The sequence below is a fragment of the Buteo buteo genome, chromosome 12, assembly GCF_964188355.1.
Source record: "Buteo buteo chromosome 12, bButBut1.hap1.1, whole genome shotgun sequence".
Classification (NCBI taxonomy): domain Eukaryota; kingdom Metazoa; phylum Chordata; class Aves; order Accipitriformes; family Accipitridae; genus Buteo; species Buteo buteo.
In genome coordinates this window covers 26,039,569-26,054,396 of record NC_134182.1, presented here as the reverse complement: position 1 = coordinate 26,054,396, position 14,828 = coordinate 26,039,569, and the positions used below count along the sequence as shown (strand labels likewise).

General features: G+C 37.2%; 1 protein-coding gene across 1 annotated transcript in view; it reads right to left on the bottom strand.

Moving 5' to 3' along the window:
- TTC27 (tetratricopeptide repeat domain 27) overlaps positions 1 to 14,828 on the bottom strand; it is a 141,621-nt gene that overhangs the window by 77,178 nt on the left and 49,615 nt on the right. The window contains exon 9 of the mRNA XM_075043125.1: positions 12,306 to 12,372. Within this exon, the coding sequence (XP_074899226.1) occupies positions 12,306 to 12,372 (67 nt within the window). The remainder of the gene's footprint in view (positions 1 to 12,305; positions 12,373 to 14,828) is intronic.

The following is a 14,828-nucleotide window of genomic DNA, read 5'->3' as shown; positions in this document are numbered from 1 at the left end:
GAGAGAAGCTATACTCTGAATATATTTATTAGAGACCAAAGGCAATGTCTGGAATGTGTTTAGACTTGAAGGAAGTTAAAAGCATGAGCTCTAATGGATTAAGATTCAAACAGAACAGTCTAGCACCTGTCCAGTTTTATTATGCACATAAACAACAGAAGTTATTAAAATAAATATGAAAATTGGATGAAGAATCATAGAATAGTTTGGGTTGGAAGGGACCTTTAAAGGTCATCTAGTCCAACCCCCTTGCAATAAGCAGGGACATCTTAACTAGATTAGGTTGCTTAGAGCCTCGTCCAACCTGACCTTGAATGCTTCCACAGATGGGGCATCTACCACCTCTCTGGGCAACCTCTTCCAATGTTTTACCACCCTCTTCATAAAAAATTTCTCCCTTTTATCTAGTCTGAAAAAGCTACAAGACATTTTCCTTAGACAAACAGAAGAGGCAATCTTTTTAGTTATGCATCTCTAAGCTTCACATTTTCCCAGCTCTGTTAAAGATTCAACACACACATAAGTAAATGTTTGCCTACTACAGATAAGGGAAAGATAGAGAATATACAGACAAATAAATACACACACTGCAGTTCTTACACAATAAACTGTAGGATGAGAAATATGGCCTTATTCCAGCAACTAAATAACCTACTTGCTTTCTGAATCCTACTACTAAGCTGTTAAACAGCTTCAAATCATGCAATATGTTCAAAACAAAAACAATTTTCTAAACATATTTCCTTCCTTTATTCTAAAATGGAAAGGGTTTCACCGACATATATTAAACTAAAAAGCAAAGAAAATGTAGTCAGTTTTAGCCAATGATAAAAAACAAACCAGGTACGATACTAGTTTGGGGGAATGCAAATGCATATGCTGTTCCTCTCTGAGTGTTGTAATCTTAAAATTAAACATCTCATTTTAAAGTACAGAAAAATCTTTCACAGTCTATTTATAGAAATTCATAAAAGTTATTTTCTCCCTCATCTTTGGTCTAGACTAGATAGAAGTCATTGTAGAATGTGCTGGCCAACATATTCTGACAAATGTACTGAAGAAAAATCTAGATGACACAAGACAACGTCTTTCAAGAAAAAAAGCACAAGACCTAATTTAATTAATGCAAGACATGCTTAAGGATAATATAGACAGGCAGTAAAATCTTCTCAAATACATCAAAATACACCAACTAATATCTAGTATCATGATTTTTATTTCCATTCAGAAAAGGCCTCAAATCTCAGCTTCACAGATAGAAAAACATTAAATAGTTTAAATACTTCTAAAACATTTTTGCAAATTGAAACAAAGAGAACATGATGCTTTTAAACATTTTATTGGCATTTATTTGAATAGTCTTCATAACTATCAGCTCTACTTGCTATGATTAATGCAGCCAATCCAAACATGTCAAAAGTGTTTATGCCATACCATATTATCATATATACTAAGGGTATAAATTATACACAGAAAAAGTCTGAATTTTCTCACAGTAATCATGAGACTCTATGATATACATTGCATGAACAGTCCACTAAATGAGCTGGCATTGTTTGTATTTCCTTATGCAATGAGCTAACCTTCATAACCAGAATATTTATGTATTCACACAACTGGAAATTAGTTTTCATAAGGGTCACAAACACTTCATGCCAATTACCTTATGAATTTTTCTTACATATTTGATGTAAAAAATAATTATTAAAAATAACACTTTGCTTATCAGTACGTAAGTTATCCCAGTAAAAATGTATTTGTGGAAGAAAAAGCTGAGTGATGGGGTCTGCTGGCAAGAATACATGCTTCCCCCGCCCTTGAGTCATAATGTAATGCTTAGTACATGATCAGTACTGGAATTCAAGCATTCTGTAAATACAAGTAAAATAAATGTGCATACAACCTCCATGCAGATGTATTTAGATGTTTCATTAATTTAATCGTAACATCTTAATTTCTGGTCAACAGCACTTGAAAATTCCACTTTACTATTTAAACTTGCTGTTTTTAATAAAAGACAGGAAAGGAAATACTGTAGAAAAACCAGAATCAGAGCTGCTTAACCTTCATCCCTCTATAACATGGATGGCACTAAGCTTTTCCACAACATACCGAAGCCAATTAACTACTTATACAATGGCAGCACATTGTGCAAAAACACACCCAAGATCACTGCTGAACAGAATGGAGTTTGCTCAAATGAGGACAGCTAAGCATGTAAATGGATACTTTGCTGAATCTAAGCTATAAGTGTTTGTTTAGGAAAATTTTTCAAAAACACGTAAAAAAACCCCGTCTTTCCCCTTTATATCTCCTTTCAAAAGCCCATGGTTTATAGACTTAGAAACATAATTCTTCCCACAAAAATCTTAAATTGACCATCAATAAATCCCCAGAAGAAAATATCAATTAGAAATCCCTTCCAATAGCTTGGCTACCCAAAACTTCAGGATTAAAAAGACCAAAGGAAAAAAAAAAAAAAAAGGAAAAATCACTGGAGACATTTTATTTTTTCATCCCTAGTTTTGGGGGAATAGAAAACCATGCAGAAGCAGGGTAAGATAGATTTATTTCTTATCAAGTTCATCTTACATTTCCCCCCAAAAGCAGCTAGAACAGAAGAATAGCTAGAACTGACTGCACCTGTTTCTCTGAAAAAACAAAACAAAACCAAAAACACAGTGACATTTTAGCGATGTTAAATGAATTAGAGAGTATCAGATTTGCACACTTCAGACACCTTGAGGGGGAAGAAAAAACACATACTTCATGACTGATCAAGGACTATGGCATTCTAATCAAACCTATCCTAAATTGTACGATAAGTTAAAAAAATTCTGTTACCTTTAATATAGACCAGAAGGAATGTTTGGGGTGCTGACATGAGAAATGTTCTACTTCCAATTCAAAATACAGACATGATACAATCAGAGAAAATTAAACTCAGTTGCTTAGACACAGCAGGAAGTTGACCAGCAAATAAGAATTCAACCACCTTCATTTTTTCAGATGCTATGGAACAAGCAATATTAGAGTAATATTTGAAATGTTGGGTTAGATAGAAAAAAACAAATGAAGGGACAATACTAAAAAATAGGCAGAAGAGATCAGGGCAAGACATTAGGACAGCTAAATAAACTTTAAGAATAATTCTTCCTCACATATGGTAAAAGAACAAAAATGTAAGTTTACTTTGGAAACAGTGAGACTTGGATTTACCCCTTTAGTTCACCTAGTGAACTAAAAGTGTCCCCACCCCAGCCAACCAGGCAGATCACTAGAACATAAATCACTAAAAAAAAAAAAGTGACTGCTAGTACTGATGACATATGAATTGAACTGATCATCAGAATATTGTCAAAAAAGGGAACATTAAGCACTACACAGAGCAGTGAGAATGTCTTATTTCCTTCAGATAATACCTCAGCATTTTGTTGAATAGCCGTTTTAATTTCATCTTGTTGCAATGCAATCTTTCTTGCTAAAGTAAATTATAATAGTTATAACTGGTGAAGGATACAAGAGGGGGAAGGGAAGCCTGCAACATGTCAACTGGCTGTCAGAGAGGTTGCTAGAAAAAATAAGTGAGCTGCTGATAGATAAAGAGGAAGGAGGAGGGGGAGAAGGAAGGCTGCTGTGGGAAAAAATCTTACTAACTGTCATCAAATTTGCCTGCTTCACTTCTCAAACCCTTAGACAAGCAAATAATCTATTAATATTGAAACACGATTTTCATGTTCTCTTACCACCGCGGTTTCAGTGAGATCACTAAAAATCTATTGCTTGAGTAATTCTGTACAGATTATATGGAAGAGCAGACTATTCTAGAAAGCAAAGGCTATCCCAAATTTCTTCCTGCTCAGAAAGGCACACAATAAATCAGGAATCATCTCCTGTAAGATATGACGCAAGCAGAGCTGTGGATCTCATGGACTTGGGGAAGAATGTACACCACAGAGCAGAACAAAGTTGAAAGGGATAAAAGTGTCAATGATATTGAAATCTGATATTTTGTAAAATAAAACAACTTCAAACAGACTGTTACTTAATCCCACTTTTGGAATGGAATGCAAGCTTCCCCCCTGCACTGCAACACATGTACTACAGCACCCAGTTACTTTACACTAAAACATCTAAATGCATACAATACAACAGCAGCAAAAATAACTGAAAACACTAGGTTAATTTCCTATCCACAATACATTGTAAACATAAGTACCAGACACTTTGTGAATAAGCTTCCAAGAAATCAACTTGAGCCTTTGCACATTATACTCCAGCAGAAAGAGGCAGCTTCTCTTTTGCTACACTCAATCCGATTTCCCAGTAATGTGTGATGGGCCAGAAAGCATACATGCATTAAATTAGCAGCAAGTGCTTAGATCCTGACATTCCTGGAAAATGATTCAGACTTTTGAATAAAAGTGCTTAGAAGAAAAAAAAGAAAGAAAAAAAAGAATACAATAGCTGTGAATTCATTTACTTGAAAAAAAAGGTCTTACTAGTACTAGCAGGGCTTTGCTGAAAGAAAGTCTTTGCAGTGTTATAATCTTGTAACCAAGAGAGGCTATTCAAAATAGGCAACACAGCTTAGAAAAGTGAAAGAGACTTTTATAAAGCCATGAAAGTTACAGCAGTAGAGACACATGGCACTCTTAATGAGCTTTTCAATACTCTTGCTGCTTATAAAACATAAAGAAAACTGCAGCCATTTTCTCAGCAGAGAAAAATGCACTGCTTTTATTTAAGCTATATAAACAACTTCTCTTTAGAAACCAAATTGGCATGTTAGTTTTATAGGGATTTTGATAGGAAGACTTAACATTAAAAATATCATATGCTGTGATTTGATTGCTCCCTAGTTCACCGTTAATATCACAAATGCCATACAAAAGATGAGAAAAACAAAGCATTCCCATTTCCACCTTCCACTCCCTCCTCCCAAAGCACCCTTCCTACAGTGAAAAGCAGAAAAAGTATTCATATATGCATATACACACACACTCAATAAAATGTGCACTGTAATTCTTTGCTGTGATTTTCAAAGGTACCATACAATGTCAGTTTCTATTACACTCAGTAAATGCCTACCTCTGAAAAAAATAATCTATCCAACCATTTTCAAATTCCTTAGCAAAAACAGTCTCTTATGGAATCAGTAGCTCAACACAGTGGAAAAAAACCAAAAGACATGAAAGCATTCCCATCTGATCCATCTTTGGAATACACAGTATTCCTTGGATTTTGACAGACTCCCTCCACATTCTCCAAGTCCTTCATCGGACCTTCATATCCTTCATGGCATTACTGGAACAATTTCAGAATGATCAGGTATTTTTGTTAGAAGATGGTGAGTAATTTCTAAGTTTGTACTCTGAGCAAAATAAAAGCTATTACACTCTTTTTTTCCTCTTTAAGAAATATATCCTCACCTGTTCAAAGTGTCAATAGACAGAAGAGCTGACAGGACTTCCTTTTCCTGGTCTTCCACCACTTAATACAGAAACCAACTGCTCTAGTCTTCATAAATGATAGAAGTCTCAGGGGTATAACAAACCAATGCAACTACATTTTCCATGGTCCCTTTTCTTTCCCTTCTCATCTTCTATGGATTCCAAAGGATACAAATATGTGGCTAAGATGTGGGAAGCACAAAGCAAGAGGCTTATCTTCCACAGTTTCTGGTTACATTTACTCCTCAGTCCCCTACAGGTTAATACTGTTGCTACCACTCAAAGTCCCTTAATCATAACACTAATAAAGGAAAAAAGTAATATTCTCCTTCACTGGGTTAAGTGCTCATCACATTTACCACAAAGACCATTTCTCTTGGACAAAGCAAGGGCTAGGACAGATGGAAGGGGTAATATTAAGGTAAGGACCAGCTGCAGCTCCTTAATCCTGCATATTCTGTTGGTGTGTCATATCAGACTATGAAACACTGAATTGCCTCCCCAGTATGTACACTATAAGCTATAGTATAAGCTTTCTATAAAGCTGTTAGAATTTGTATTGCAGAGTCTAATCTTATTAGTGTTTTTTTAAAAACATTTTTCTCTTTTGTAAAAGAAAAATGCAACACCATCTAGTATTTTATTCTTCCCCTATTTCTCTGCAAGAACTGAATAATCTTAAAATTAAAACATAAAGGAAGATTTACCAGTTCTTACATAGAGCTTTCATATGTTCCTGGAACTCTTTTACATTTCAGAAATACTTTTTAGTTTCCTGTTCTAAAATTCATGTCCACATGATGGACATATTTTATAGAGCTTTAAATGTAATTTAAAAAGAAAATTCTGTTAAAAAAATATACTGAAATATCATGTACATTTATATAACAGTGTAGTTCATTTAATCTCCTCTTTGGTATATTGTCTTAACTGCATTACCTATTTGAAATAATGCAAACAGCAAATATTTAATAGAAGTTATTTTAAGACCTTACTTTTGCTCATTTATGAAAAGGATTATTTTTTCTACAAAAGTATTTGGGCCACTGATATACAGATCAGTGATGTACTTGTGAACTTCTAGGGAAAAACTGCTGCCCAATCTAAAACCCAGCAGATTTCACATTTGTTTTTTAATATTAAAAACAATCCACTGAAATTAAAGACGGGATAAGGAAGCATATTTCGGTATTGTAAAACTAACTTGGGGAGCTGGGAATAAACTAAGCTACAAAACCTCAATGTGAAAGCAGTACCGAGTTAGTTCTTTTGTTTCTTGCATCGTATACTTCCTACTTCCTTTATAGAAAGCTCTGGGGAAAAGAGTTTATTATAAGGAAGAAACCAGTTCCTGCTAACAGAGAAGCACTGGGTTTCACTACTGGTTCACTGTCCCTCTTTCCCTCTCTTAAAAATGGCTTTTAAATGCAATATACAGTTAGCTAAATCAGAAAGTTTGCCAAATATCATATGCATAACTGTGTCTCTGAAGCAGCTTGTGTGATACTTGATTTCTAAAAAAGATCTTAGTTTTCTCAGGAGTCCAAGTGCTTACGATAATAGAATTAATTAAAAACATTACAATTGTTTCCCTAAACAATTATGCATGACAAAAAGAATATTTAATTCCCTTTAAAATCAAATGTTTAATTTTATGTTTATTCTTAAGTACTTGAGCTACATTACTTCTCATGTAAAGATATCAAATCAACAATTTAACTATAAGCAGAAAAAAAAAGGAAATCAAATGTATCTAATTTCAGCTATAGATTAACAGCTTAAAAGTTGAAATATTATGCTGATGATAGGTGAACAGATTTCAATAGAACACCTCAAGCATTGAAGTCCAAATTATTGTACCAAGAGGAGCTATCCCAGCCAATGAGACTACATACACAAGTACACAGGAGTTGATATACCCCTACACCTTGCTCCAAAAATTAGCAATACTAAAAGCAATTCTTAGTTACAAAAGTTAGTACTTTTAGAACAATGGCAACTATTCCCAAGCAACTTCAGTAAATGAAAAGCAGCAATCCTTTTGTATTAGACTGCAGTCACCAAGCAGTGACTAATAGTGACTTAAAAGTGTTATTTTTAGGACTGTAAGCTATGTTGTTTAAAATACATACATATATATATATATATAAAATCTTACAGATCTAGTAATTTTCAACCTCTACAAATATAAAAGGGAGTTTAGAATGCCTGTTTGCCAAACTACACCTGGTATGAGACAGGACCACATCATCTACTTGAGTTCACTTTGATCATCCTTTCCCTCTCATACTATCTGGACTTCAATTCTCTCTGCTTGAGAGAAATTGCAGGTCACATGCATTTGTTTTGCAGTGTCCAAAGCAAGAGGATCTCTTGCCAATTCACTGATCTATTAAATACACCTTACAATTTCTCAGGTTTCCTAAGGTATCTTGAAATGCCCTCCTTTCTTCAGGAAACATAAATTTCAGCAGATATCAGATGAATGCATGACAACCATCTAACCAGCCTGCAGATTTAGGAATCCACATGTAGGCTGAGAAGATGCCTGCTCACACACACACACACACAGCAGTTTAAATGATGCTAAAGAATTTACTAGAGCAGCATTGATATAGTGCTCATTTGCCTGTTTCACTAGGTAATACCAAAGCTTGGTAAATACCTTCAACAAAAGTGATAACATTTGCAGTGCCACTTACTTACTCAGCTAGCAGACACCTTAAGAACCAAGCCTGTGTTAACATTCACACAGAACATCCCTACTGCCAGGGAGCACAGCGATGGATTTGCTTGCCTTGGTGACTCAGAGCTAAGATATAAAAGAGCTCAGAGATTTTACCATGAAATTCTGCAGTGACTATCCACAATTTTAGGCTCAGGTGCAAACTCCACAGAAGATGCCTTTATTGAAAAGAACTTAAATAAGATAATATCTGATTCCTGCTTTCAGTTTCCAGGAAAGATTTGGGATGGTAATGTTACAATTCATACTTGTTCTTGTTTGTGTCTTGGGAGCATAAGTCAAGATCAAAAGAGAAAATAGTGGTAAGATTGAATTGCGTCCCTACATCCAGTTAACTCAGAAACATTAAGCAGAAGTTTAAAAGAACACGATTCTGATATTGAAATTTATTATTTCCTCTAATTTTTAGGCTACGAGCTACTTCTTTAAGTCACTGCTGTCCACTTTGTACTACCAGCGAGATCTACATTCTTGTACGTTTATCATTATGGACTCTTCTTTTTTGCTACTCAAAGCACAAAAGTGATAGCGAAGCCTACACATCTTTCAGCTGTATTTCTTTGGATATCTATCCTGATAGTGGCTGCTGATCTTACAAGGGTGAAGCAAGCTGTAGCTGACTTAAAAGCTCTATAAAAAGATAAATAAATAAATGAATGAAAACACAAGCTCCTCACAGTCACTGCAATAAATATTTAAGGAGCAAGTTCATCAGCTGTCCTGTTATTTTTGAGGAATCAGCCACTAGATGGCAGAAAAATGCAGTTTAATTTTTTCATCATTATTAAGAACTCACCCACAGATCTCCTACACCTCAGATAACAGGTAATACGATCTGTCAAGCACTGTCAGATAAAAGATGATAGTAAAGCTGATTATCTTTCTTGCCTAGTATATGTGCTACCTTGACCTTTTCTCTGCTGTAAAACCTGAAGAGTGTTTCAATGTTTGAAAACTCAAATGTTGAAACAGCAAAATCCCACTTCTAGTTTCAGTATTCTGGAAAGTACACCACTACAGGAGTAGGGCCAATCTTGTTAAAAATGTTCTGTTATCACAATATCACCCCATTTAATATTAAAAGGATAGAATATATGGCGAAGTTATTTCAAGATTCAGGTATATAATAGCTGCTTTTCCACCCAAGAATTATGCAAACAGTAGTAGGTCATGGGAAGACTGAAGCAGGGAGTATACAAAAAAAGTCCAGGGAGTTTGACAGGAAATAAAATATGAGAAGGAAAATTCTCAGTTTTCACAGAAAACCCTCAATTTAAAATATATTATTTTAACAACAAAAACGGCAGTGTTTCAACAAAATTATATGCATGTCTTGACATTTCATACATTTGCATTGACATTATTTCTGCAAAAAAATTATACTGTAATAGTTTCATCATTTTTTAGAAAAGCTTGTAGTATACTCGGTTCACCACCTTTTTTCATTCCTATGGCCTCTTCTATGTGTGCATTTCCTTCCTTTGCACATATTTATTCTTTCTGTAAGTGTTTTCGCCTCCTTTAATGGTCATCATTCTTTAATATCCTTATTTGGTACCTCAATTACTACAGTATAAAGTGAGGGCAGACAGTTTCATTTTTTTCTACATTTCAATTTTTTCCGGCTCTCTACTCCCACCTTTTAAAAAAACAAAACTGTAGTTCAAACCAAAATACTTCACAAACTATATAATGAGAAAGCACTATGATCATTGTAGCAACAAATAGAAAACCTACATAAACCAAACTGTTTTACAGTGATTCACTCAGCTCCCTCATGCAGATCTTACATGTACTGTATTAGCATAGGGACTTAAACAAACATTACTTTAAAACCAACCTATTTTACATTTATCTGTCTAACAAAAAGATTAGGATTTTCTTTTTTACAGATTTCCTGTTACCACAACAAAAAAACCCAACCAAACATTACCATAGTTAACCTAAGATTACTGTCCATAGTCCTTTCACATAACTACAAGTGTCAGAGATAAAATCCTAGCTCAATTGAAATCAAAGGGATTTTTGCTGACATGCTAGTCACAAACTTTTAAGAGGAATTTACTTTTTCAGATGGCACTACTATAGCAAAAGGGGCTCAGACTACAAGGCTTAGGTGAGAGAGCGAGCACTCCTTACTGCACCAAAGCTGAAGTCTAACATTGTGGAAAGTAAACAAAAATGACAATATAACCACTGGCCTTTTCTCGTCCACCTCCCCATATAAACTACTGTTGTAAAACACACAAAAGCAGAAAAGATTAAGGAAGGAATCAAACTGTATTTTGTCTTGAGTGAAAAAAAAAACATTGAAAAAATACTGAGTTAGAATTTTCAAGGCTTCTTTGGAAGTTACAGAATTGTTCTGCAGCAAATCAGCCATTGAACCGGGAAGAAACAAGTCTAAGCAGAACATCTGATACACTGAATAAATATGACAGAATAAAACTGACATTCATTTTGAACTCCACTTAAACACTGTTCAAAAAAGAGCACTTTCACCACTACTGCAATAGGAAGGGTTTGCTGTAAAAATGCATGGTTTAAAATGTGGTAGGTTGACCCTGGCTAAACGCCAGGTGCCCACCAAAGCTGCTCTATCACTGCCCCCCCTCAGCTACACAGGGGAGAGAAAATATAATGAAAGGCTTGTGGGTCGAGTTAAGGGCAGGGAGAGATCACTCACCAATTATCGCCACGGGCAAAACAGACTCGACTTGGGGAAAATTAATTTAATTTATTACCAATCCAATCAGAGTAGGGTAATGAGAAATAAAACCAAATCTTAAAACACCTTCCCCCCAACCCTCATTCTTCCTGGGCACTGCTTCACTCCCAGATTCTCTACCTACCCCCCTGCCAGCAGCGCAGGGGGACGGGGAATGGGGGTTGCGGTCAGTTCATCACACATTGTTTCTGCTGCTCCTTCCTCCTCAGAGGCAGGACTCCTCACACTCTTCCCCTGCTCCAGCGTGGGGTCCCTCCCACAGGAGGCAGTCCTCCACAAACTTCTCCAACATGAGTCCTTCCCACAGGCTGCAGTTCTTCACAGACTGCTCCAACATGGGTCCCTTCCACAGGGTGCAGACCTTCAGGCACAGGCTGCTCCAGTGTGGGTCCCCCGTGGGGTCACAAGTCCTGCCAGAAAACCTGCTCCAGCATGGGCTGCTCTCTCCACGGGTCCGCAGGTCCTGCCAGGAGCCTGCTCCAGCGCGGGCTTCCCATGGGGTCACAGCCTCCTTCAGGCACTCACCTGCTCTGGCGTGGGGACTTCTGCGGGCTGCAGGTGGATATCTGCTCCACTGTGGACCTCCCTGGGCTGGGGGACAGCCTGCCTCACCATGGTCTTCACCACAGGCTGCAGGGGAATCTCTGCTCCAGCGCCTGGAGCACCTCCTCCCCCTCCTTCTTCAATGACCTGGAGGTCTGCAGGGTTGTTTCTCTCACGTGTTCTCCCTCCTCTCTCTGGCTGCAGTTTCTGTGTCGCAGCAACTTTTTTTCCCTTCTTAAATATGTCATCCCAGAGGCGCTACCACTGTCACTTAATGGCTCGGCCTTTGCCAGCGTCAGGTCCCTCTTGGAGCCGGCTGGCATTGGCTCTGTTGGACATAGGGGAAGCTTCCAGCAGCTTCTCACAGAAGCCACCCCTGTAGCACCCCCTGCCACCAAAACCTTGCCACGTGGACCCAATACATTCCACCCCTTGCCTCTGTCCATCAAAGAAGAGCACTTTCAACACCAGTGCCATAGGAAGAGTTTGCTGTAAAATGCATCATTTAATATTACATTACAATTCATGTAGTTAATAAAAACTAAAACAAACACGTAAAAAAATGTTTTGTGCATGCTTTTGGGCAAAATTAAATTTTAAACTTAATTTAAATTAAATGTCAAGCTTATCCTACATGATAATGGCTGAAAACTGGGTTGAACTTCAGCAGCACTTTAATTTCTTGAAATAAGAAAAAGTTAATGAAAGGACTGAGTACTAATACAAATTTCGTTTACAGTTTCATGATTAATGTGATTGACAGGTTACTGCTTAGTATTTAACTTAAATATTAAGTGAAAACGTGTTTACTGAGAATTCCAGATAAGTTACTTACTGAAGTAAAAGCCAGAAGTTCCTCTTCAGTTAATTTGTGTATTGGATTGTTCTTTTGGAAGTCTATACTGTAAATAAAATTAAAATAAAATAAAACAATGCTGATTTAATCTTTAGAATACCACTATGCAAAACACATTTTTCAAACTTGCAGAAATCTAAAAGGACATTCTGGAAAACTGTTACAATGACGAATGGGACTATGGTATGTGCAGAAGAAGGCCTAGACCTAGGAGCAGTCACAGAAAAAAGAACCATCTAGGGGACCAAGATATTTCAGTAATATCTTTCCAATACCATTCTAAATTGAAACATCTTATTCAGTTTAAGCTTATGGGAATAAAAATTTTACAAATCCTAAACACTTTTAAATCCATTCTCTGTTTTTTCAGAGGTCTGTTTTCAGTTAAAATTCTATGACTAATTGAACACAGATTCTGCAAAGCAAAAAAGTGCTGAAGGGTAGTCTCAAAGAAACACCCTCTTTCTAGTCACTCAAGGAACATGATCACAGGGGTCCATCTCTCACTAACCAGCATTACCACTAGCTTGTGGTACACAAAGGGGGAAAACCAGAAGTATACACAGATTTTAGAATTAAAATTATTTTATTCACAGTTGGACATGTTACAGAGATGATAAAGAAATTGGGCTTACAACTCTACATGGGCGGATGTTCTTAGACAACAGCCCATCAACGTTTACAAATATATTACAAGAGAGACCTCCAAAGAGCAAAAAGGCTACAATTCAAGCTCCCTGTGAAAACAAAAGATATCAAGTGAAAATATATCCTAAATCATACCACAGAGTATGGATAATCACCAAACCTATGTAATGGCTATATACATAAGCTTAAATTTATCACACTGTTCCTTAAACTTTGCAGCAGGCTTCATAATATAGGTTAAAATTGCAAAGATAGTATATTAATTGTAATAATAGGTCACAGATTGGAATTATGCTTCATACATTACATACCTTACTTTGGAGACAAGACTTTACCCCAGTCTAACTTTTTTCTTGCTATTTTGTTAATTCTTCTTTGTACATATGATACAATCACCATTGCAGAAATAACCGCCAATACTTGGATAAAACCTTCTTACTAGCCACAAGAACAAGGTACAGGATAGAGGCTGCCTGTTGAAAACTCAATTATCTTTGAAAGGTCATAATGATCAAGAGAGATTCCTGAGGACTGACAGAAAGTAAATGTCACTCCTATCTTCAGCAAGAGCAAGAAGGAGGATCCAGGTAAACCTCACCCTATTCCTTGGAAACGATATGAAGCAAATCCTCCTTGAAGCCGTTTCCTAACACATGGAGAGAGCAGTCAGTACAGATTCACCAAGGGGAAGTCATGCTTGACCAACGTGATAACCTCTATGATGAAATGACTGGCTTGGTAGATTTGGGGAGAGCAGTGGATGTTGTCTACCTGCACTTTGGTAAAGCTTTCAGCACTGCCTCCCATAAGATCCTCATAAAGAAGCTGATGAGTAGACAGTGGGGTGCACTGAAAACTGGCTGAAAAGGTAGGCCCAGAGGGTTGTGATCAGCAGTAGAAAGTCTAGCTAGAAGCCAATAACTAGTGTTGTACCCCAGGGTCAATACAGAGTGCAATGCTGTTCATCATCTTTATTAAGAATCTAGGTGACAGGGCAGAGTGTACCCTCAGTAAGTTCACTGATGGCACAAAATTGGAAGGAGCAGCTGATAGACCAGCAGGTTGTGTTACCATTCAAAGACATCTTGATAAGCTGGAGAAACAGGATGACAGGAACCTCATGAAGTTCTGCAAAGGGAAATACCAAGTCCTGACCTTGCTTGAGCAGAGGGTTGGACAAGATGAACTCCAGCACTCCCTTCCAACCGCAACCAATCTGATATGAAGAAGGTGGCGGCGACAGAGTACTCTGTATGCATTTAGGTAGAAGAAATCATGCTTGATTAACCAGGTAGTCTTCCATGATGAGATGACTAGATTAGTGGACTTTATCTTGACTTCAGAAAGGCACTTAACACTGTCTTCCATAACATCCTCACAGACAAATTGATGAAATATGGACTAGGTCAATGCACAGCACAGTGGATTGAAAACTACATGAACTGCCTGTCTCAAAGGGTTATGACAAGCAGCATGAAGTCCAGCTGGAGGCCAGTGACTACTGGTGTATCCCAGGGATCAAATAATGTTTAACATCTTCATTAATAACCTTGATGATGGGACATGATGCAAAGTCCTGCACTTGAGGAGGAACAGCCCCATGAACCAGTACAGGCTGGGGGCAGACCATCTGGTAATGATCTTGGCAGAAAAGGACCTGGGGTCCTGGTGAAAACCAAGTTGAATGTGAGCCAGCAATGTGCTCTTGCGGTAAAGTCATCCAAAGCCTCCTGGCCGGTGTTAGGAAGAACACTGCTAGCAGCTCAAGGGAGGTGATCCTTCCCCTCTACTCAGCACTGGTGAAACAATACCTGGAATGCTGTCACCAGCTCTGGGCTCCTCAGTTCAAGAGAG